Genomic DNA, 21,447 nt, shown 5'->3' with positions numbered 1-21,447 from the left:
AGTGCACAAATGCTTAGCTTCCAATGATTAACTTTTACCCATCTAAATTTAATTTTTTTTTTTAATTTTTGTTGTTTTTTTCCCTAACAATTTAAATGTACTGGGGGCTTATTCTGAGAATTTTAGAGCCTAAATTTCTGCTAACGCTGTTTTCAACACTGATACCAATGCCTGCTTGGAAAGCATGAGATAATGATCTTATTCTCATGGGAGTGACACATATTTATGCCTGTGATCAAATAAGCTACTAACCTTGAAGCTGTGAAGCAAGACTTCCATCAAGAAACTTGCTAATGTAGTGGAAAATGGTTAAATACAGTATGTCCTTTCCGAGATGACGCTAATTTACAACATAGTTCTGAAATACAATTTCAATATAAACCCTCACTGTTAATCAGAAGAACATAATTGAGGAGTAAATGCAGAAAACCTTACTGATTCATACCAAATACTACTTCTGCTCTTCTTTGTACCAGATCTGCAAGGAGAGCTCAGTGAAATAAACTGACAGGGTTGTTCATTGCTTTTAATTATAAATTAATTCCCAGTAGAAGGGAAAAAGCTGATCCTTCTGGATTGAATTAAACCAAACTAGGCTAAATTCCATTAAATGTACAACAGCTTTGCAATGGCAAAGAAATGACCTACTTAATAGATCTTTTCTGTTCCTAGGTTCTGCACGAGGCTTAATTACGTTTCTCCTTGAAACAAGAGAAATTAAGGATTATGAATGTCATGGGTTTTAGGACTGATCTGAGTTCATGGACTCAAGGGGAATATAACTGGAATATATACAAATATAAATAGGACTGATATGGAAATACGTACAAGACAACTCTAACTAGAATGGAAGTCTGTTTCTCTCCCTCCCCATCCCTCCTCTGTCGGAGTTCTAAGATGTTTTCAGACCCTGGTGTCAGCCACGGGTGCAGCACAGGGTGCTGGCAGCACCTTTCCCAGCACCTCCGTTCTGGGGTGGATCTCCTTTCCTAGCACACTCTCCTAAGACACCTTGCTGCTACAAATAAAGCCATTACTCTCTTTTTCCGGGAGATTTGTAAGATGGTGCCCTCCCTCAATTGCACAGGGAAAGGTAGCTTTGAGTTTCTGAAAATTCTTAGTCGGGAGTTTGTCTGAATAAAGCTAGACCAGAGTATTTATATAAAAAAACTTAAATGAGCACAAAGAGTGAATTACGCTCTGACCTACACAGTCTGACCTTGTAGCCCTGCTTTTGGCAAACACCCATTGTGAATTGGTTATGAAAAAAAGCAAAAGAAAAGGCATACATTTTTTTTTTTTAATTGTGCTCAGCTTTTGTACCCCAAAAGCAATAAACTGCCAACAGCATAATAGAGGCAAGGTCACAGAGTCAGTTTTTGAATGAACAAACAAATGCATTGTTTTCAACTTTTAATCTTCATTTTGGAAGAAATTTAACAATGGTGTCAAAAGAAAAGCATCTTGCAGTCCTCTTAGTTCTTAAGGCTATAATCCTGTTTAGTAAACTGAATCTTGGAGGAGGGACTCTGCTTCCTCGAGCATATATTATGTGCACTTCCATCAGAAAATGCATTTTTTTCTTTCTTCATCAGTGAAAGTAAGGGGTTTCACCAAATAAATGTCTAGATCTTTAGAGATCATAGTTCTGAATTTTTGGAAATCAGTTTTCAAAGTAATAAATCAGAGCCTTTATGATATCACTGCTTTTTACTTATTACCTTTATAATTAATATGCACAGTGCAAAATTACGTGGGTTGCTTATGTAGTTAGGAAAATGCTTTCTTGGGCTGTTGTTTTTTGGTTTGTTTTTTTTTTTAAATATATTAATATTTAAAACTAGAGCTGCAAAATAAGATCTAAACCATTTAGTGATGGACTGCCTTTGTAAACAGCATACCTTTTGGTTGCCCTGAAACACTGCACAGCTCTTCTCCTCCCAGAATGACTTTGTCCAGCTCCTTAGCTGTAGTTAGAGAAGTTCATTGGAGGAATATGTTCCTTAGAGATTCTCCTTATTTCTGAGGCTCTTCCTCTTGGTTAAAGGTGGCTCAACAAGCTGGGCAGTTACCAAGTAAAGCAGCCCGCTGCACTCACGAGACTGTTTCATTCCTGGTGCCACCTGTTGGGGTCAGGGACCAAGATCAGGTGAGTTTCAAATTCTTATTGTGGCAAATGGCTCTTTAAAACAATTTGTAAGAGAGAGGGGAAATGAATCTTAGGGGAAGGAGTGATGAACCTTCAACCACTCTTGAGCTAGCACATTCTTCTGGAACATTTCACACTAAGAGATGCTCATGATAAGGAAGGAGGTAGGGATGTCATGTCAGATGTTTTGACATTAAAATCAGAGTCTGAGAATGTTAGCGAGGGATACCGATGTGAGGTTTTTGGGTTGTTAGGGTTGTCTTTTTTGGTTTATTCTTTCTGTTGTTGTTGTTGTTGTTTTTAATGACTAGCTAATTCTGAAGTCCCAAAAGGTTTAGATCTTACTTTGCAGTCCCCAAAAAAACGTTTGGGCAGAAAACTCTAGAGTGATGTAATAAAAAATAAATGATGAGTCGCATGTCTGCTGTGGAAACCTGGGATCAGAGGAGTAAAATAACAATTCTCTGTTCAGGGAGCACTTTGGAAAAGAAAGGCGGCAAGGAGTTTGTGGAAGCTGTCATTGAGCTTCGCAAAAAGAACGGGCCGTTGGACATAGCTGGAGGTGAGGTTCTGCGCTTCGGAAACCTGCGAGCAAAGCGCGGCGGGCGCTGGCCTCGGGCTGCCCGGGGTGCCCTCAGCCAGCCAGGCTCCTTCCAGTGCCAGGCGGGGGCTCGCGCTCTCTCCAGACAACTTTTACGGGTTACGTGATACTTGTATTCTCCAGAGTTCAAGTACGCACGTTGCGTTTTAAGTAACTTTTACCAAAGCATCTGGGAAACGGTGCAGTGATGTCATGTTACGAGTAAAAGCAGGGCTATTGACAGGTACACGCGTACACAACGAACCTTGATTATTAAGGGCACAGTTCGGAAAAGCAATTAATGAGATGCTTATTTTTCAGAAGAGTTGAGCCCAGCTCTTTTCAACATCTGCTTTGCTGAAATGCCACTGACTTTCACTGAACTTAAGCACGTGCTTGAAGTTAAGCATCTGCTTGGGTACTTTGTTTAATCAGTGCCAAAATCATCACTGTAAAAGCTTACGACTTTTTGATGCCTAGTTATCAAAATTTATGTAATATCTGAAAAAAATCTACTATATGAGTAATAAAGTTTGGTAATGGCGATACATAATTTTACACCATCTGTGAAATTGCTGATACATGTTGTTCATATAGAAGGCTGATTCTGCCATCTGTGTTTATGCTATAAAAATAAATACAGTGTGCGCGGTTTTGTAAACGAATTCTAACTAAAGCTGAAGGGGAGATGTAAGACTTCAGCTCTGACAGGAAAAATTACAACTGTTTACTTCTAGTGCTTAATACGTTGGGTTTTTTTTTCCTTGCTTTTTAAAATTTTTAATAAGTTTTTCTGGGAATTCTTGTTCTGCGAAAATATGAAGAATCAATTTTTTTTTTTTTTTTTCCCCTCTTACTCTGTACAGTATTCCTTATTGGCCCAGACCAAACTGCTCACAGGTAGTTTGTGAGTTGGAAAGATTTTTTTTTAAAATTTTTATTTTTTTTTCTCAGCCATCAGTGCATCCCTCAGATGTGAGGGCTGTTGGGCAGTCTTACCCCGCGGGGAGCGCTGCGCCACACCAGGAGAAACTGGCTGTCAGGGACTTGGTGGAGGACTCTAGAGAAGGATCAGTGTGCATCACACGGATATCCAGTGTTCAGATTTCTCACTTCTATGGGTATCCTTTTAACCTACCAATAACCAGGATCCTTACCTGGAATATAATTGTCACTACCATAGAATGTGTCCTTGATTCTCTTTCTGTTTCTACAACAAAACCATAACTTACTTCCCCTTTTGGAGCATTTGCATTTGAAGTAAATGGAAGTAAATTCAAATTTGAAGGGCTCTTGGTAATTAACAGTTGTCCTCAACAGAATCCTAATGAGTTAATTAATGATTACCCTAGAAAACACTCCCTGAGAAATATTAAAGTTGATGATGTGTATCAATACAGTATTTTATTCTTTCAGGATGAAGTTATTATCCACATTTCACATCTGACTAGAGATTTGTCAGCTACTTTTAATGGATTTTTCTTGGATTTATGATGTATTCTGGATCTGCCAACATTTTAGTTGCACATTATGACAAATTAACGTTGCCTAACGCTGAGGCTATTCAACACGTTGAGAATCTTCAAACCCCTAAGCACATAAATGCTTGTGCTTCCATTGTCCTTCAAAATGTACTATTCTGATTCACCTCCAGTCACAGTGCCATATGGCAAAGTCGATTTTCTCTTTCCTGCAGCAGCTACAGGATAGTATCCATATGTGACGACTGTGCTCCAAGAGTTATTTCTACTATAGTTAAGTAACAAAATGCCTCATAAACATTCCAGAATGGAATAGAGGATTTCTGGCCTCTAAGCACCTGATTTTTTTTTTTTTAAACATTTTTTCAAATTATTGGTATTTTTATTATTGTTTTTCAAGACATAAGCTGCCATTTTATACCTACACTTTTGTGGCCATGTATGATTATATCCCAAAGTGTGCGTGTTAGGAGGGGGCTGACTCTCTGTGAAGGTTCAGTGTATGCTCTTGTGAGGTTTCAGCTAGGTGTTTTTCTTCCCTCAGGTTGTGATTAGGGTGTTTTTCTTCCTTTTTTTTTTTTTTTTTTTTTTTTTGTTAACAAATCGCAGTTACAAGTTTTTAATTGCAACCACAGAGCTGTGAGTTCAGAAATGGCAGTGATCCTCTTACCCTGTTTTCTGGCAGGCTGAGCAGAGTCTGTTGTTCTGGGATGGGAACTGGTGAACCCAGAATGTGTTCTGCTGAGACGAGGCCTCTCGTCTGGAGAAGCCCTGACTGTCAGTAGTTTGTGGGCAGGTTCTGCTGCATCCTCTTAGTCCCCACATGTCCATGGGTAGTGTTGTGGTGATAATATACAATTAGCATGGTAAAAATTCTTCTTTATTTCTTTGTACATGCAAGGCCTTGCCTGTGATACATAAATAGTGTGAATTAAACACTGTAAATCTATAAATGTATCCTCTCCAAACATCTGTCAAGAATATGATGAAAGAGATAAAGTAAAACCAGTTTTAAGTGGTCGTGGATGACCCATACACAAAAAAACCTCTAACGAGACCAGGCCCAAACTCGAAATCTCACAAAACGTTTTCTTTACAGTTACTCAGAAACAAAGCTGGAAATTAAGCAAAAATCTAAATTCACCTATTTTCCAGCCTTGCTGACCAGTTTGCAGAGCACTGGTAGCTCCGAACGGCTCCAGTCTGCCTGCAGTGTGATCAGAAACCAACTAAACAAACTGTGTTTAGCAGGAGTAGCTGAAGGTCACAGAGGTTATAACTCTGTGCGACTGTCCAGCATCCTGATATTTACTGTAGCTCTGCAATAAGCTGAACCAAAGCGAGGTCATCCCTTGAACGGGTTTGTGCTCTGACAGAGTACTGCCTTTTGCCTTACACGTTACACAAGTTTGCACAATCCCCAATAAATGTGTTTTCTTTGATGTCAGCCATGAATTTTTGCTCTCTCTAAAATAAGCTCGATTATAGCTATGATTTATAAATTACCATAGCAAAGTGCAGCTGGAAATGGAAAATACAAAGTCTCTGTAATCATGTTGTTATATTTTCAGGCTCTGTGATTTGTAATCTAAAACATTCACAGGGGCTAAAGGAATGTCTGTCAGTTGTTTGCTATTGTAATCACATATGTACTCTTTTAATCCTAAAGAGAGAAGAACAATGACGTTTCACTTTCGTTTCTTACTAGCTGTTGTCAGTGCTGGCCATGGATTGCCTGCGAAATTTGTGATCCACTGTAATAGCCCAGGTTGGGGCTCAGACAAATGTGAGGAGCTGCTGGAAAAGACAGTGAAGAACTGCTTGGCTCTGGCTGATGAAAAGAAGCTGAAATCAATTGCGTTTCCTTCAATTGGCAGCGGCAGGTAAGGCTGTTACACAGACCTGATGCCAAATAGGTCACGTTTTCTAAACGCTGCATTATGTGTTCCAGTCCCTTCTCATGTACAGAACCCATTGCTACAGTGCTGACTTTATTCTTGTTCGTTTAGATCAGTTCCCTAAATGAAAAGTTTCTTCTAGGTCTGTTCAAGCTGTGCACGGACCCTGCAGTATTCTGAATACTAGTTCAGCTTTGGCAGGTCTAGCTGTGATCCCTGCGGAGTCTTAAAGCATACAAATAAGTTAAAGAGCATAAAATGAACTTTTAAAGAGGATATTAAAAGAGTTTTTTTCAGACTGTCAGTTTGTTCAGATAAATTGGGGATGTGGAGGTGAACATGAAGAAACGGGGTCGATTTTACCTAATTTTAGTGAATAAACTAACTTACTGCAATCTGTGTCTTAGGATGGCCAGAAGTCATAGCCCAATGTTCATATAAGCAGCAAACCCAAAGTGCCCTGATTCCCGAGATTTGCGGAGTCACTTCAAGCTGAATTCAGTGCAGTTCGCATCACAGGCCTCGCTCAGAGGCAAAAGGCCTCAGAAGACTTTGCCAAGGTCTTTGAAAGCCAAAGTCTAAAGTTAAGGTCCTCTGGCTTCGTACAGGGTGCTCAGTGCCTTCGAAGGTTGGATCACGTTCTGAAGAGTCTGAACGTGGACTACACCTTTTAATCTGAGGCTCTCAGGTTTGGGGTGGGGAGGGAGGTTTGGAACACTTTGCCCATAATGATGGCTTGGTATGAAGACCGAGGGCCAAATCTAGGCTGAATTTACAGTTCTCTGTTTAACCTGAACAACTGCCCCTTTTGAATTTGCCAGACGTTGGCTGATGTACAGCAAGAATATTCTTCCCATTGTGCCGTGTTGCAACACTAGATTAATTCCTGCCTATTCTGTGGGTTAGGGCAGGAAGTGCTGTTTGAAAGACAATAAAGAAATAGAAGTTTCACTAAAATAGTAAGTTTAAGTGACTTGCATCAGACGAAGCTCCAAATAAGGGTAGCTTGCATGGGTGTCATTTTAAGGAGGTAACATGAGCCTACTCTATGGAATGGTAGAGAAATATAGTGGAGGGTTCATAGAGAGCTGTTGAATTAGCTGTCAGATTCACGGGCTAGGCCATACAAAGAGCGGCTCTGAACTGCTCTTTGGGAGGAACCAAATTCCTCCACGGACTGTGGAGTGACTGTAGAATTGGTTATGTAGGTGCCTAAAGCGAGACCATGTCAAGGCTCTTCCACAGAGCCCTTTCTTTTCTGAATAGCTCCCAGCAAAGAACCATTCCCAACCCTGGTTGTGAAGCAGTTGATTGGTGTTGGAAGATGATGAAACCCTTGAATAATCATGAGATTCACATCCTGTTATGAAATGTGGTTACTGACAGGCAAGGTCTGTGGCCAAGTTCTCCACTTGGCATATGCACATCGTTCCCACTCAAGCCAGTTGAAGTGGTGCTTTAAAAAGGTGGAGAGAGATCAACAGGCTTTGAGAAATATATGAGGTTGTGTATTTTCCCTTTTTTCTCTTAATTGGAGATATTCAAGCATAAATTAATTTTGGAGAGAAGAGAATACATTCTGACAATACTCTTTACTTGTTTTTATGATGTCAGAAGCGTTAAAAAAAATAAAAGTAAAGCTTTTAAAGACAGCAAATGCCAAAGACACCACATGTATGCAGCTGTTCTGGTACAGACATCTGTCAAGCAGACATCACCCAATAAACCCACATAAACAGTTTCATTCTCTTTTATAGTTGAGGAATGGGATTACATGAGGGCAGTTCAAATAAATCACGGGGGGAAATAAAATAGCAGACTTGTAGATTCAGTGGGCCAGATGCTCAGCCACAGCCAACTTGTGGAAAGCACAAGTTGGGTGCTGTACAGAGGTAGCCTGGAGTTCAGTCTGGTAGGGCCAGCAGGAGAACAGGGAAAGGAGAGTTGGGGATTGAACGTAAAATCATCCTCGGAGTAGGGATTTCATCCTGAGGCTCTGACTTTGATCTGAATTGACACTAGCTTGGCTAAAGTCTCCAACTGCCTTTTCACAAGAATTTAACTCAGACTGGTAGATCAACACAAGAGGCTTCTGTTTCTTCTTGCAGCCCACACATGGCCGTTGGGTCAGCACCTTTCTGCTGATTTTTCTGCTCTGTCTCTTTCCTTTCTTTTGAGACAGTGGTCCTAAACAATTTCCTTTAGTCAGCTTCCCTGCACACATGCCTCCCTTTGACCAGGCTGCTCTTTCCTTTGCCCCATTGCGACTGCGTTGCTGGAACACAACTGAAGTGGAAGTCGTAGGGCTTCAGAGTCGCCTGCGAGCAATTCAGAAACGGCCTATACCCTGATTTTGATGCTGGCCTGCGTGACAATTCCTGCTGAGGAGCAAAATTCCTCAAAGATCTGCTCAATGTATGCCAGGATGCAGCATTCCTAAGTAACTAGCAAGCGATCCGATGTGGAGGCCTGCTGAGTCTGTGTCTTTTTCTCTATGTAAGCCAACAGTAGGAAGTAACTCATGTCAAAACTATGCTCTCAGTTGATTAACTTGTCACACAGCTAATTCTCCCTGACCAGCTCAGTTGGCTTTGGAAGAGTACAAGGTTTTCTCACAATGCTTTTTCCTTTTTGTCTTCTTAAGTAAAAGAAAAAAAAATTGGGCATTTTCAGAAAAGAAAGAAACAGCATGAGCTATTTCATGTCATCATTTTTGAAATATCACAAGCATTATCTTCAGGCAGCGTGTATGATATCACATTACAGGCAGCACTACCACAGAATTGCTCTCAGAGTGTATTTTATGGTAAAGCAATGTGCAGTAAGCGGGCCATGACACAGGCAGTTGCCTTTCTCATTTTGTGTCCTGCAGCATGTAACGAGAGGGAGAGTACAACAGCGTTTTATTACCAGAGTCTGGTGCTTCAGTGAGCACGTGCTAAGTGATGCTGCACCTGTTAGTGCCAGAGGTGAATTTAGCCCAGTTTCTTCGAACTGCTGAGGAAACTCCGAGAGACTCAGCCGTCTGTGTAATCTGTAAATTATTAGTAGTATTAATAGTACATATCGGGGAGTTTTGACCATCGTACATCTGCAAATGCGTGTCAAGGAACAGGTGATGTTCCACAGGCTCTCTCAAATTCTGTCTGGGTTCTACTCGTAGCAGCATGCTCAGGCTGCGGCCGAGGCGAAACCCCGGGCTGGGAGTTTGCCAGGACCTCTAAAACTCACAGTTCAGGTCACGGCTTTGTTCAGATCATTCTACTTGTGCTTGACCTGTTTTGAGATTAGATGAAACTTTCAGACAAGGGCTGCTAAATAAAAACGTGAAAAAAGCTTGTAAGAAGAGTTCCCGGATTAGGCGCTGAGCTTTGAAATTCAGTCATGCAGTTTTTGTCATTTGAGAAAGCAGCAAGGGTTGTTCTGTTTGTCTTGGCTTCCCCAGAAGAAGGGGGCAGGAGCCTCATCTTTAGGCATTGCTAGAGGAGTAGAAAGGCCTCTGGTGCTCGGATCTCTCCAGCTGATACCAAGCAGATGTCTTTCAAGATACTTTTCTCAGGCCTATGCTTACTTTGAGTGAGCTTGTAATTAAAAAGAATGGAAGGAGTGGTGGAAGTGTTGCCGAGGTTGGCTTAGAAAAGCCTTCAAGTCCCTTAAGTCTGTCCTCAGCCCTGACACAGCTACTTTGGCTTCCCAAGCTCGGCAAAGTTAGTCTGAGCCCATCTGGGCAAGGCTCACTGTGCCCCAGGAGAGCAGCCTTGCTCAGTGTCCTTTTCCTGTCACACCTGAAATGGTAAGGGTGTTGCCAGGGGTGGTTCTCACCACCAGACTACTACAACTTGTTCTCTCTTCAGTCTGCTGCAAGGCTGTACAAGTAATTTCTTTAATTTTGTGCTGTAGTATTAACCATTAATAGCAGTAAAACTGTTTTGTACTTTGTGTTTATTCATGCTTCATTTTCTACATCAAGTTCTCTGGTCCTTTTTATGTTTCTGGAACAGTTGGTTTGCTTTCGGGACAGGTTTGACTCTGCAACTCTTAACGTACATGCTGCTTTCCTGAACACTCCAGGTTGTTGGTTTACTTGTCTGTTAAATAATTGACCCATTGGGTTTGTAAGGTTCAATCCATTAATGTGCGAGAGCTCTGTATTCATATTTTGGGAATGTTGGTTTTTTTTTTCCTGTTTGAACATTTTTAGTCTTGCCTAAACAAACAATTTTGTAATTCAGACTGTAAACACCAGCTTTGTAGCTTTATTTACCATGCTGCAATAGAGAAAAGACAGGGCCTTCCCTGCGAGGTTACACCATCAAAAGCTTGTTTTTTTTTTTTTGTCTCTCCTCCTAGAAATGGCTTCCCAAAGCAAACGGCTGCTCAGCTGATCCTGAAAGCCATCTCCAGCTATTTTGTGTCAACAATGTCCTCTTCAATCAAGACAGTGTACTTCGTGCTCTTCGACAGCGAGAGTATAGGGATATACGTGCAGGAAATGGCCAAACTAGATGCCAACTAAGCCTAGAAAGCAACAGTACCAGCCCCCCCTTCTACCCATCGTCCTCAACTCATTGTGAAGCAGAGCATCCCTTATTTTAAATTTTGCTCATCTAGGGGAATAAAGGTGGATTTTTTTTCTGTTGATTTTTGTTTTGTTTTGAGTTTGTTTTGTTTTGTTTTTACTTTCTAAAATGTTTTATGTTGGCACTGATAGTTGGCATTACTGCTGTTAATGCACTGTATACCAGGCATCGTCTGAACTTAGTGTAATCTAGGAGATTTTATAGTTTTATTTTAATGAAGTATGGATTAAAGCAGAAAGCTGGTAGGAGTATGTAGTCTTTTACTTGTGAAAGAAACGGGCCGACCCTATTTTGTAACTGTGTTGTGGTGCTTTATCAATACATGGAGTGGCGTTCCTTTCATTTTTTAAAAGAACAGATGCTATAAACCTAATTTGTGTTTGTTTATTGTCTTAATGATAAATCTGGAAGAAAAAAAATACAGAAACCCTGTTGTCCTTAATTATATTTACAATTTTGAAATTGTGTGAATTGATTTAGTAAAATGTTTGAACTGTTGCTGTTGGTGTACTTGAATTAATTTTTCACTTAAACCTTCATTTTCTAAATTCTGAAAAGTGAGCTATGAGAGGGATGAGAAAATAGAGGATCTGAAGCAGGGGCCTGGACAGGTGTGTGCCCAGCACCCCTCACAGTCAGGGAGCTTTCGGACTTTCCAGTTGGTGCTTCAGCTCCTCCTGGTTAGAATCTGGTTCTTCAGTTGGGGAGGTTGAAGCCTTTTAGATCAATAAGGATGAGGATTTTTTTTGGAACTAGTTCCAGTATTTAACATTGGCCTGTTTGAAGCCATTTTGTATTTTTTTCCAGAAATTTATGAGTCTGGTTCGTATGGGTTGCCATATCATTTGCAGCTGAAATCCATACCAACATAAGCCTTTATGGGTTTGTACTTTGAGGAAGAAGAGGTTACATGTTCAAAAGCTGTTGCATACAAATGCTCTGAAGAGAAAGCTCTTCCTTTGAAGCCTTTAGCCCACCGTCTAGAGGAGGCACACGCTTTCCATCACTGTTGAAAACTTCAGTTCCTGCTAAAACAGGGCTTTACAGCCACTCTGGATTGATCCAGAGCAACAAGGGGACCAAATCTGACTGACTTCTCAATAATATATAAATATTATATAAATATACTCAGTATATTTATTCTGAATATCAAATATTCAAAATGTGTAGCTTAAGCTCCTGCAAGAGTTTGGGTTTTTGTGTAGAAGTCTAGATAGTTGCAGCTTTTGAGGGGACTGCTGTAGAGGAACAACAGCAGCAACAATAGAAGACAATTTTAAATAATTCTAAACACATACCCAAAGTCAAGTGCAACACATAAGGTGTTTGACCATAGTACAGGCTCAAGTTAAAATTGTTTTAAATGGCCAAAATGCATCTGGTGTCATTCTCCAGAAACAGCAGTTCAAGGGGCAATAAACGAAATAAAATGCAGTACTTCGGCATTTCATTGTGAAATGCGTGTTTGTAAAGAAAACTGAAACTGCACTTTCCACAAGTTTCACTAGGTGTCACTAAAAGGATTGAAAAATAGAGAAAAAGCACAAATGAGCAAGTACTGGAGGAGACACTCGGTGTAAGCAGGGACCTAATATTTTTCAGCAGAGAAGGGAATTTTTTAACACAGAAGGCACATGCACATCAAAGTGAGCGTCCTGATTACAGCCTCCTTGGTCTGTTTGCACTGTAGCATGTACTATAATATATAAAGTCTTGGGGTTTTATCAAAATTTTAGCAAAAAGAAAAAAATGTGTTTGTCCACAAGTATTTTCAAAGTGGATAAAACTACAGTCTCCCATGGCAGTTAATAAATCTTTTACTCTGCTACACCGTGCTAGGAGGGTCAACTTTTGACTTTTATCTCAGAAAAAATCTCAAAGCAAACCGTACTGCAGTTCAAATCACACAGACTTGCTGCTTCTGGCCTCCAATCTCCCTCTTGCTTGCTTAGGCACCAGACCTGGAAGAGCTCTGCTGATTTCCTTGGGACTGCTGGCAATGTGCCTTGTTAAAAAAAAAAAAAAAAAAAAGGCCCTCAACAGCTCCCACCTGATGAGAGTCTCTCAGCACCACGTCCCAGTGCGACCAAAACCAGTTGTCAAGGATTTTTTACGTTGCCTTGGCCATGGAAAATGCAGGGAGGGCCCAGGAGCTTTCAGACATTCTCTTCTAATTCTAGCTCCGACCCACAGACTGTGTGCGGTGTCGGAGCTGGTCTCACGGGGGCATCGCTGTATTCCCCTCTCTTCCAATACCAGCACATCCTCTTTTTTCTCAGCATTCATTCAACCGCCCCTAGACCCTCCGTGTGTTCCCGATTCCGTGACCCAGCGAGTGACCTCGAAGCACAGCGCAGCTCCCAGCCCGGAGGAGGAGGAGGAGGGAGCCGACCTCCGATGCCTCTCCACCAGCGTTCCCCCATGGCTCCACTGCCTGGAGAATACTGCTCAGGAAAAAAAAAAAAAAAAAAAAAAAAGCCAGAGATCCCAGAACAACCTTGAACTTGGCCACATGGGGCAGCCCGAGTAGATTATGGCTTATATTCAAGAACCTAAAAAGTAACATATCAAGTTACATGCATAACAAGAAAAACAGAAGAAATTCCTGTTAACATGTGCACTGCGGCCAGGCCAGCATTACTTTGGGAATCTCCCTAGCATTTTGCTTGTTATAGCTGAATGTGCAAGCTCCATTTGCAAAAAAAAACCAAAAAACCACCAATAAAAATAATCACGTTTTGGGAAGGCCACGTATGGAAAAATCTCAGTGAAAGCACCTCTACAGCTTGTTCTCTTATAAGCAAGTCCATTATGGGTTATTTTGCTGAAAACAATGGTTAAAATAGATATTCTCTCTTTAACTGTTTCAAAGGTTAAAAGCATTTTGTGGCCAATAGCATTTTTATTTCACCATTTCAAGTCCTGCTCCCCACTACTTGCTTTGCTACTCCTGGTCGACTGACTTCTTCCACAGTAGACAACTCATTGTAAAACTGTCCTTAGGGTGCGCCAAATTGTGTAACTTTAGAAGTTCCCTCAGATTTTACAGCCTATCATCCTCCTGAAGCTTTCCTCATTCTAAGTTGTCAGCCCGCATGATTTGTTGAGCTGGTATAATTACCCTGCCCCATTCCTGGCCAGGTTGCCAGGCTGGGTTGGAGCTGCAATTAGCTCTTGACAGGTTACTCTGCCCCAGAGAGGAAAGAAACAAAAATGAAAGTTTGGGGTCATTTTTCCCTGCTCAAAGAAGAGTTCATAACCACACTCATCCGCCTTTTTGAGTCCTTGTTTCCTGAAATCCATTTTTTGAAACCCCCCCAAAAACGTGAGCAATGGATAACAACGTTTGTGTAATCTTTACTTTTTGAAAACAATTTGGGAGGGACAGTAATGCGGATGCGTCTTCTGGATGGTTAATGTGCTGATGGACAGGTTAAACTTTCAGTGTCGTGTTAATTCCACTGAAGTCAGCCCTCCATACTTCACAGATAATTTAAGATTCGGTAACAAATGCTGCTGCGTTTCCTTCAGCTCCTTTCTGGATGTCAACTTTTTCGGAAGTTTAGATTTAGAGTTTTGGCAAATTCAGAGGTGCAGCCCCCTGCAGCAGCGACTGGGGCATCAGTCAAGGTAAGATGGCCAAGCAAGGACCAGCCCTGATGGGAGGTGTGGAAATTCGGTGCAGATTTCCCCCCGTTGCTATTCCAGTTCACAGCCTGGGGACCCCACTGCCCCCCGCTTTCAGCCAAGCAGGATCACGCTGCGGTCCTTGCCTTCAGCTCACATTTTAATCATCAGCATTTAGACTTCCAGATTAATTAAGAACAAATAATTGTTCTAATTGTTTAAGACTAATAAATTATGGATTTATTTTAAAATAACACCTGATTTTTAGATTAATAACTCTTAAACTGTCCAGAAACCAACCACTAACCAGCTGCCTGCATATAAATACTCTCTCCCCTTAGGGGCAGTGCTGGTTGCTGGTGAGTACCGAGTCCAACCCAGTTCTTTGACCTAAAGAGTCAAGAGCCTCGCTGGCTCCGCCACATCCCTGCCCCAAAAGTGGTTTCCACCTTCACACCTCACTGTTGCAACCCTGCTCTGAAACTCATCCCCCAGGTGAAGCAAGCCCTGCTGGTGAGGTCGCGCTGGGAGAGGTTCCCATTTTCTGGCCGTTAGGACATGCCAACATTTTAGAGCACTTCACAAAGAGAGGTCTGACATCTGGTGAGAGCGGTGGGCTTCCTCGTAATGCTCCATTTAGCTAGTTATTTCCACATTATGTTGGATTTCCATTTGCTACACGTACATTTTCAAAGAAATGCCTGCAGCTAGTATCTTTAAGTGCCATTATAACCTCAAACATCAGCTACAAGACACAGGATATTACTTTCCAAACCCACATTCCGTTGTTCCTGCACTGTTTTTTCCCCAGGTATTGATCCTTCTTCCCACAGACCAATTAGCACTCTGATCATCTATTCAATGATTTCCCTCTCTCCTCTGCTACAAAATGAGAGGGCCCTGCATAGGCTCCCTCTTAACTGTCACATCACAGAAATACAGTGTGTGGCACGGTAATGAATGCACTGATGGGACAGCATCAGAACATCTGTTCTCCAGAGATTTGTCATGAACAAATGCTCCCATGTACAAGATTTCATCATAATTATAAAGTGTCATTCAAGGGCTCATTAGGAGCAGCATCAACATAATCATAAGCATAATAAAAAAAAATATAAAAAGATAGGTATTGATAGCTAGATAGGAGAGTTGGTAATCTTTCAGCCTCCAAATGTGCTAAGGAAGAGTCAGTACAATGGCTGTGGTTTTGTACAGGTGCAAGAAAGACTAGAATCAGACTCACTAGGTGTGATCAAAGCACTTTTAGAAATGCTTTTTTCAGCAAAAAAGGGAATTAGGAACATTTCTATTTGTAAAGTCTCAAAAAAAACACAGTACATACATCCAATAACCCGAGAGATTAACAAATCAGAGAAAGTACCCCTAAAGGGAAAATAACACGCAGACAAAACGCAGGTACCATATGCAGGCTGAAACAGCATTAGCCAAAGAGGCAAAAGTTTGCAGAAAAATAAGGCTCTGGTTTTCCAGCATTCATTAACACCAAGTTTTTGTGAGCTCCCTTCCCCTTGATCCTAGCTAAAATTGGGGTTTCTAACCTGAAAAATAGTACTGACAGGAACTGCAGGTGCCTGGGTACTTGAAGATCAGGTCTGTAGCCTGTGGCAACTAGTCACATACTCTGCTCTACGATGGTTTTACAGAGGACAGTAATACCTAAAGTTGTAACAGCAACTCGGAGGGAGCAGAATAATTGATAGGCCTGAAGAGTGCAGGTAAGTAGAAGGATTGTATTTATATCCCTGGCGTGAAACCCAATGGGAACCAGGCTATTGCACTCTGGCTAAAGTGCTTGAAAATTGCCACCGATTCCTTTTTGTGTCGAGTTCTTCAGAGATTTAGTTCATTCCTCCATAGAATCCTACTTAATGCCTCCACAACTCATGTTTAACCATTATCACTAGCAACCCGCTCGTAAATGCTTCTTCCTTGTCAGATTCCACGAGCAGGAATCAAGGGGAGATGATACTGCTGTTTCCTAACACAAAGGAAGGAGCGACAACGTTTCACAGCACAGCCTACGAAATCCCAACTCTTCCGCACTTTTTCACTAGCCTGGTTAACGGAAGAAATTTGATATTTTTGTACCTTGAAATGACTAGCCTTCTTAGGCTTAGGAGAATAAATTAAAGTTGAGCCAAAGTATGCCTCAGCTGCAGCGATGGGCAGATTGATTTGCTTTCCATCTGGGAGATTAAATTCCACTGCCAAAAAAATGGCACCAGCATAATTAGCTGTCAGTCAAGTTGCAAAGAGACAGACTATATGGGATAATTGAAAGCCCTGCAGCTTCTCATTACATACTACAGTAGCCCTATTTGCAAATTTCCACCTTGAGGAGGTTCTCCGAACATGGTCAGGATTGCGCGTATTCCTCCTGGCACATTCTTCTGTAGCGGGAGTATTGTGCAGGGGTGGATTAATTTTAAGTAAGTTTCGCTTAACCTAAGTTGGTTATAATATATTTGTCAACAGCCCCTGACAGCTCCACTAGGCTTTAATTGCAAGCAAATCCAAACAGCTAGAAGGAAATGGTAGGTCTTCAACTCCAGTTATGCCCAGGAGACACCTTTATAGGCATAAAAATCACCTCCCTCCTTTTTGCTTTCTCTTCTCTCCCTGCACCAGCCCTCCCTCGTGAATTCTCTCATTCAGCAAACTGTAATTCATAATGAACCCATCAGTATGCGAGATTGGCTAAACCACAACAATTACAAACACGTATGTTTTATAAAACAATCAACTCTTTCTTTCCTCCCCCATTTCATGAGGCTTGAGCATGCTTGAGCTGAGTGTACAGGAACGTTTGGGAGAAACAAGTAGCTCTGATGATGGGCTCAAGCCTTGCTGGAGGCTGTGGGGATGTCCTGGCAATGGGGCAAGAGGCAAAAAGGGCCCTAAGAGTAAAATACGTCACAGCTTTCATCCTAACACCATAGGGATTATTTAAAACAGATTTTTCTTCTGAGTATAATGGGAGCCAGCACCAACTGCACTCTGAGGACAAGATGCACTTTCAGCCACTCTTCCTCAGTATCTTCCTTACAGACAAAACAGAGAATTAGGTCCATCACACACACCAATTCCCCTTTTTTTAACAAGAAACAATTACTGCCAGCTCTGGCTGAACGCCTCGGCCATCCTTCACTGCCCAGGGGAGGAGGCAACTGTGCCACTTGCCTTACAGCTGGGCGTTATCTGATCCCATCGGCACTAATTGGGCTTTTCTGTATCCGAGGTGGGAGGGGATGGGGGAGATTTTGTGGACTTCGCCTGCTTTTGACGGCTTCAAAGTTCTCCAAACCAGAAAAGTTACTGCTTCCCACAGAAGAGGGAGCCAGTGTCACACCTCCCACATGGCTCCGAAACCTCTGAGCTAATAAAGCCCAGCCTAATACACTAATAACTCTTCTTAAACCAGAGCTTTCATTATAAAGTGTAATTTATGTTCACCTTTAAGAGCACCACAAACCTGAGCCCTCTTACAGGCACAGATTTGCCTCTTGCCTCCCTGCAGCACTTCCTCAAAGCTGGGAGTGTTTCCAGACCTGACAGGACTCACTGGTGTGAACTGGGAGCCAAACTGGGAACAGAACAGGTGGTTCACAAAATGACTAAAGCTGAAGTAACTAGCTTGCTGTTGTGATGTGGTAGAAGACCGGCTTGGCACAAAAAAAAAATAAAGCAAGGGAGAAACTGTAGAAAATGGTGTGAAACGATTTCTGATTATTCAGGCTCCATCAGAAATATAAACATGCCAATCTACTCCTACGTCTAGAGGGAGCAAGTCAGGATTTAGTACACAGCCAGGTCTCACGCTGGCTTATCCTCACGTATGTTAGGAAAGGGAAAATTGCCCCTCTTGTCTGTGCACAATGCCCCTTTATGATTTATTAGACAGTCCTCCTTTTTTGCCTCAATTACTCACTTCAAAAGGGGGTGGAAATGGGACATTCCTAGCCCTAATACTAAATGCATGTAGTCAATAAAAAAGAAAAAACGCTGAAAAATGTTTAAAGGGAGGGTGCTTAAGTTATTGCAGCCCTTGGGAGCATTAATGTATGTGCCAACAAGTTACTGTATGTGGCTTTAACATGCTTATTTATTCTGCTGCGCAATAAAACTCTGTCTTAAATAGTGCCAAAACCTGTTTGCCATGGCAACCCCTCATCACACATGTGTTCCAGTAGTACTTACAAGCACCTTCTTAAAGAGAAATACACAGCAGGATGAATGGCTTGTGACCTTCAGGGCATTTTACAAAGTTTTAAGCACCCAAGTAAATATTACTTTGGACTGAAATATTTCTTCCAGGTATTTTTTTTTTTTTTTTCCCCTTTTTGAGTAACTCTTTAAGCAGTGAAGCAAAGCTTGTTCCTTGCTCACTTCTTTCCAAGTGGGGCTCTAATGACTTGGACAAAGCACAGAGCCTGGTTTTTACCTGGCAGGTCTCAGGTGTTGCCAGTTGGCTGGGGAAGCATGGCAGGAATCAGCTGGGCTTCTATAGTTTCAAGTGCACTGCAGCTGTTCCTGGTGTAATTAGTCATCCTTTGTACTGGCACAAGAAAATAGATGTTTTCCCTCCTCCCATCTGCACTAAATGTTTGCTCAGTCTAGCCACTGGCCTTTAAATCCAAGTGTGCACGTGTCCATAATAAAGCCACATAATGCTAATGTTACACTTCGGAGTTCTGCAAGCACCCAGCCTGGGAAAGGGTTTGATGCTGGGTTCTTTTTCCACTCCCTAATTTACTGCTGTGCCTTAATGAAACTAAAGAGACAAGCTCATTTCCCACAGCACGGGGAGATGCATTCCTGGATCCAAACAGCAAATTGCATTAAGTGGAGTAGGTACAGGGTCACCTGCTAAACTATCCTCCAGCTACAGGACTCGGCAGTGTGGGATCCCCGTCGGACCCCAGGTTCCTCGACTGCTCCCCTCTCAGTTGTCTGACCATGATATCCCCGCCAGACACAGCACTAAGGGGAGAACCAGTTCCACCACCTTTCCAGATACAAATTCCCAGTGGCTCAACAAGCCCAGACTGGTCCGTACTGGCCATCTTTTATCATCATTAGCTGTTTGTTCTGCCAATGCATCTGTTGTAGACAAGCAGCAGCAGTGGAAGGAGCAGGCAGGCAGGTTCTGCCCAGGGAGCGGAGGGAAGATTTTGGAATAATTGGATCCTCAGTGGGGTTGCCTCAGGAAGGCTTAATTGCCAGGAGTTACCCCATCTGCCCTTCCCTCCTGCCTTCCTTCTCACCCACTTCATCATGTGGGGTTCACACTACTTCCCTTCCCCTTCCAAAGCGTTACATCCTATTTCCCAAACTCTTCGCAGGTCTGGGCACCTTTACTGCCTGGGTTTGGAGAGGGCAGGGCTGGGTCTGCAGCCCAGCACTCCACAAGCTCAGGTGGCCAAGGCCATCAGGTATTGCTGGAGAAGCCTCTTCAAGCAGCTGCTCAGACCCCACACATCAGCACAGCCTGAAAAGCCCTCTCCTCCCCTGGGGAGGATTCCCAGGAGATCCCCACCATCGCTGGAGGCACTGCCTAGGTGTGAGCCCACACAGGGACACCCCCGAGGACATGCCCACCTCACTGGACTCTATTAATAAGATTGCTGGGGGAAACAAGAGGTATTATTTTAGTCCTCTGGCATCATGTCACAAATTTGTGCTCAGCAAAGTTCAGTTTAATCTTTACAAAAAGAAATCTCTGGATGTTATCAGCCTCTCCCGGGCCATGTACTTTCCCTAGAGCTGACCAACTCCCCTCACTCCATCGCCCACCTAAATCCCTGTCCCAGGCCCTGCTGCAGCCTGCGGTGGGAGGGCGAGGGCTGGTCCCAGCAAGGCACAGGGAACATTACCAGAAATGGTTGTAGAGACATCCCTTCTTATAGCCAGGTCCAGGGAAAAAGTTCTCTCCAGCAGCTGGGAGAGAAATCCTAGAAAGCACCAACACACAGTTGTTTTAAAAATAAATAGATGTATATAAAGCAAGAAAAGAAAACAGTGTATTCTTAATGCTCCATTATTAACGGTGCTCAGTAAGGGATTTTCTGCTTTGCTGGAGCATGTAACAGGCTTAAATAAGAATCCCTATCAGAATATAACTTTGTAATTATGCAGATAACTTCTTGTTCTTGTAATGACAACATAAAAGCTCACAAACTGCATCAGTTACACATTTCTATAAATAACAGAGATGTCTCAGCTCGCACTTCAATAAAGACCACGAGCGTGTCACCTTGACAAACTACCAACCATTTAAGACTCCAGGCATTTAATAGTGTCGTCCTGTTGTTTTAGTGAGGCTTGCAGCTACTGATTCCTGGCACCATTCCTGAAGCAGTTGTGCCAGGGATGGATTCTGATTTCCTAGCCCTGTGCTATTCGTTAACCCCTTCCAGCCTGCAGCCTTCACAAATATCAGCACTAGCTCAGGTGCACCCTTCTACAGTGAAGCCTGTAGGGCACAAGCTATCCTAAGGACTCTTTTCAGACACTTCAGCTTTGCTCTTCGTCTCCCAAAACAATACCACTGCTAGAAGAACACACAGAGAAAATATCCTGCTTTTTTTTTTTTCTTCTTCTTCTTCTTTTTCTCAGTTACCAATCATGTTTGAGATCTCAGTGACCAACATGGAATATAAACACAGCACTTGCATGCCTGCAATTGTAAGTGACAGGACATAACTTGAAATTTCCATAAATTTTCCAAAAATAAAATGCAACAGCTCTACACAGTAAATGATTCCTTCTGGTAAACTGTGACCGGCTTCTGTGCTATTGCAGCAAATGTGTGTTTTACTACTCTGGCAGTGGGATCGATCCCTTCCACAGTAAGTGTTGTAAACAGATATATTCCTTGCTGGAGAGCTGATTTTTGGATCAACTCCGTGCAAGTTGAAATTTGTGCTGAAATGTCCTATTATGAACACTGTCTATTCATGTCTTACAGCTTCCAAAATCCCAACTGGAAAACATTTTGATGTTATACTGGTGTCATCAGTTTAGAAGAACGTATAAAGTTAAGTTTATTGAGCTGCAATTTTGCAGCACATTTGAAGAATTCAGAAAATATGTTAATGTGTTTTTTCTCAAA

General features: G+C 42.2%; 1 protein-coding gene across 6 annotated transcripts in view; it reads left to right on the top strand.

Annotated features, from left to right (window-relative positions):
• Positions 1-11,186, top strand: part of LOC113485096 (core histone macro-H2A.1) — a 38,693-nt gene extending 27,507 nt beyond the window's left edge. For 5 of the 6 annotated variants that reach the window (XR_003399352.1, XM_026857991.1, XM_026857989.1 and 2 more), the window contains 3 exons: positions 2,622-2,711; positions 5,919-6,093; positions 10,459-11,186. Coding sequence is in view for 5 of the 6 variants with exons in the window: in XM_026857991.1 (XP_026713792.1) it covers positions 2,622-2,711; positions 5,919-6,093; positions 10,459-10,624 (431 nt within the window). In the remaining variant the exon portion in view is untranslated. Of the gene's footprint in view, positions 1-2,621; positions 2,712-5,918; positions 6,094-10,458 lie in introns of those variants that run through there. The other variant, XM_026857992.1, reaches the window with a different exon arrangement.
• The last annotated feature ends 10,261 nt before the right edge of the window (positions 11,187-21,447 follow it).

Source organism: Athene cunicularia (assembly GCF_003259725.1).
Source record: "Athene cunicularia isolate RWA chromosome 13 unlocalized genomic scaffold, athCun1 chr13_part1, whole genome shotgun sequence".
Lineage (NCBI taxonomy): Eukaryota > Metazoa > Chordata > Aves > Strigiformes > Strigidae > Athene > Athene cunicularia.
Note: the sequence above shows the minus strand (reverse complement) of the source record. Positions and strands in the feature narration are given on the sequence as shown.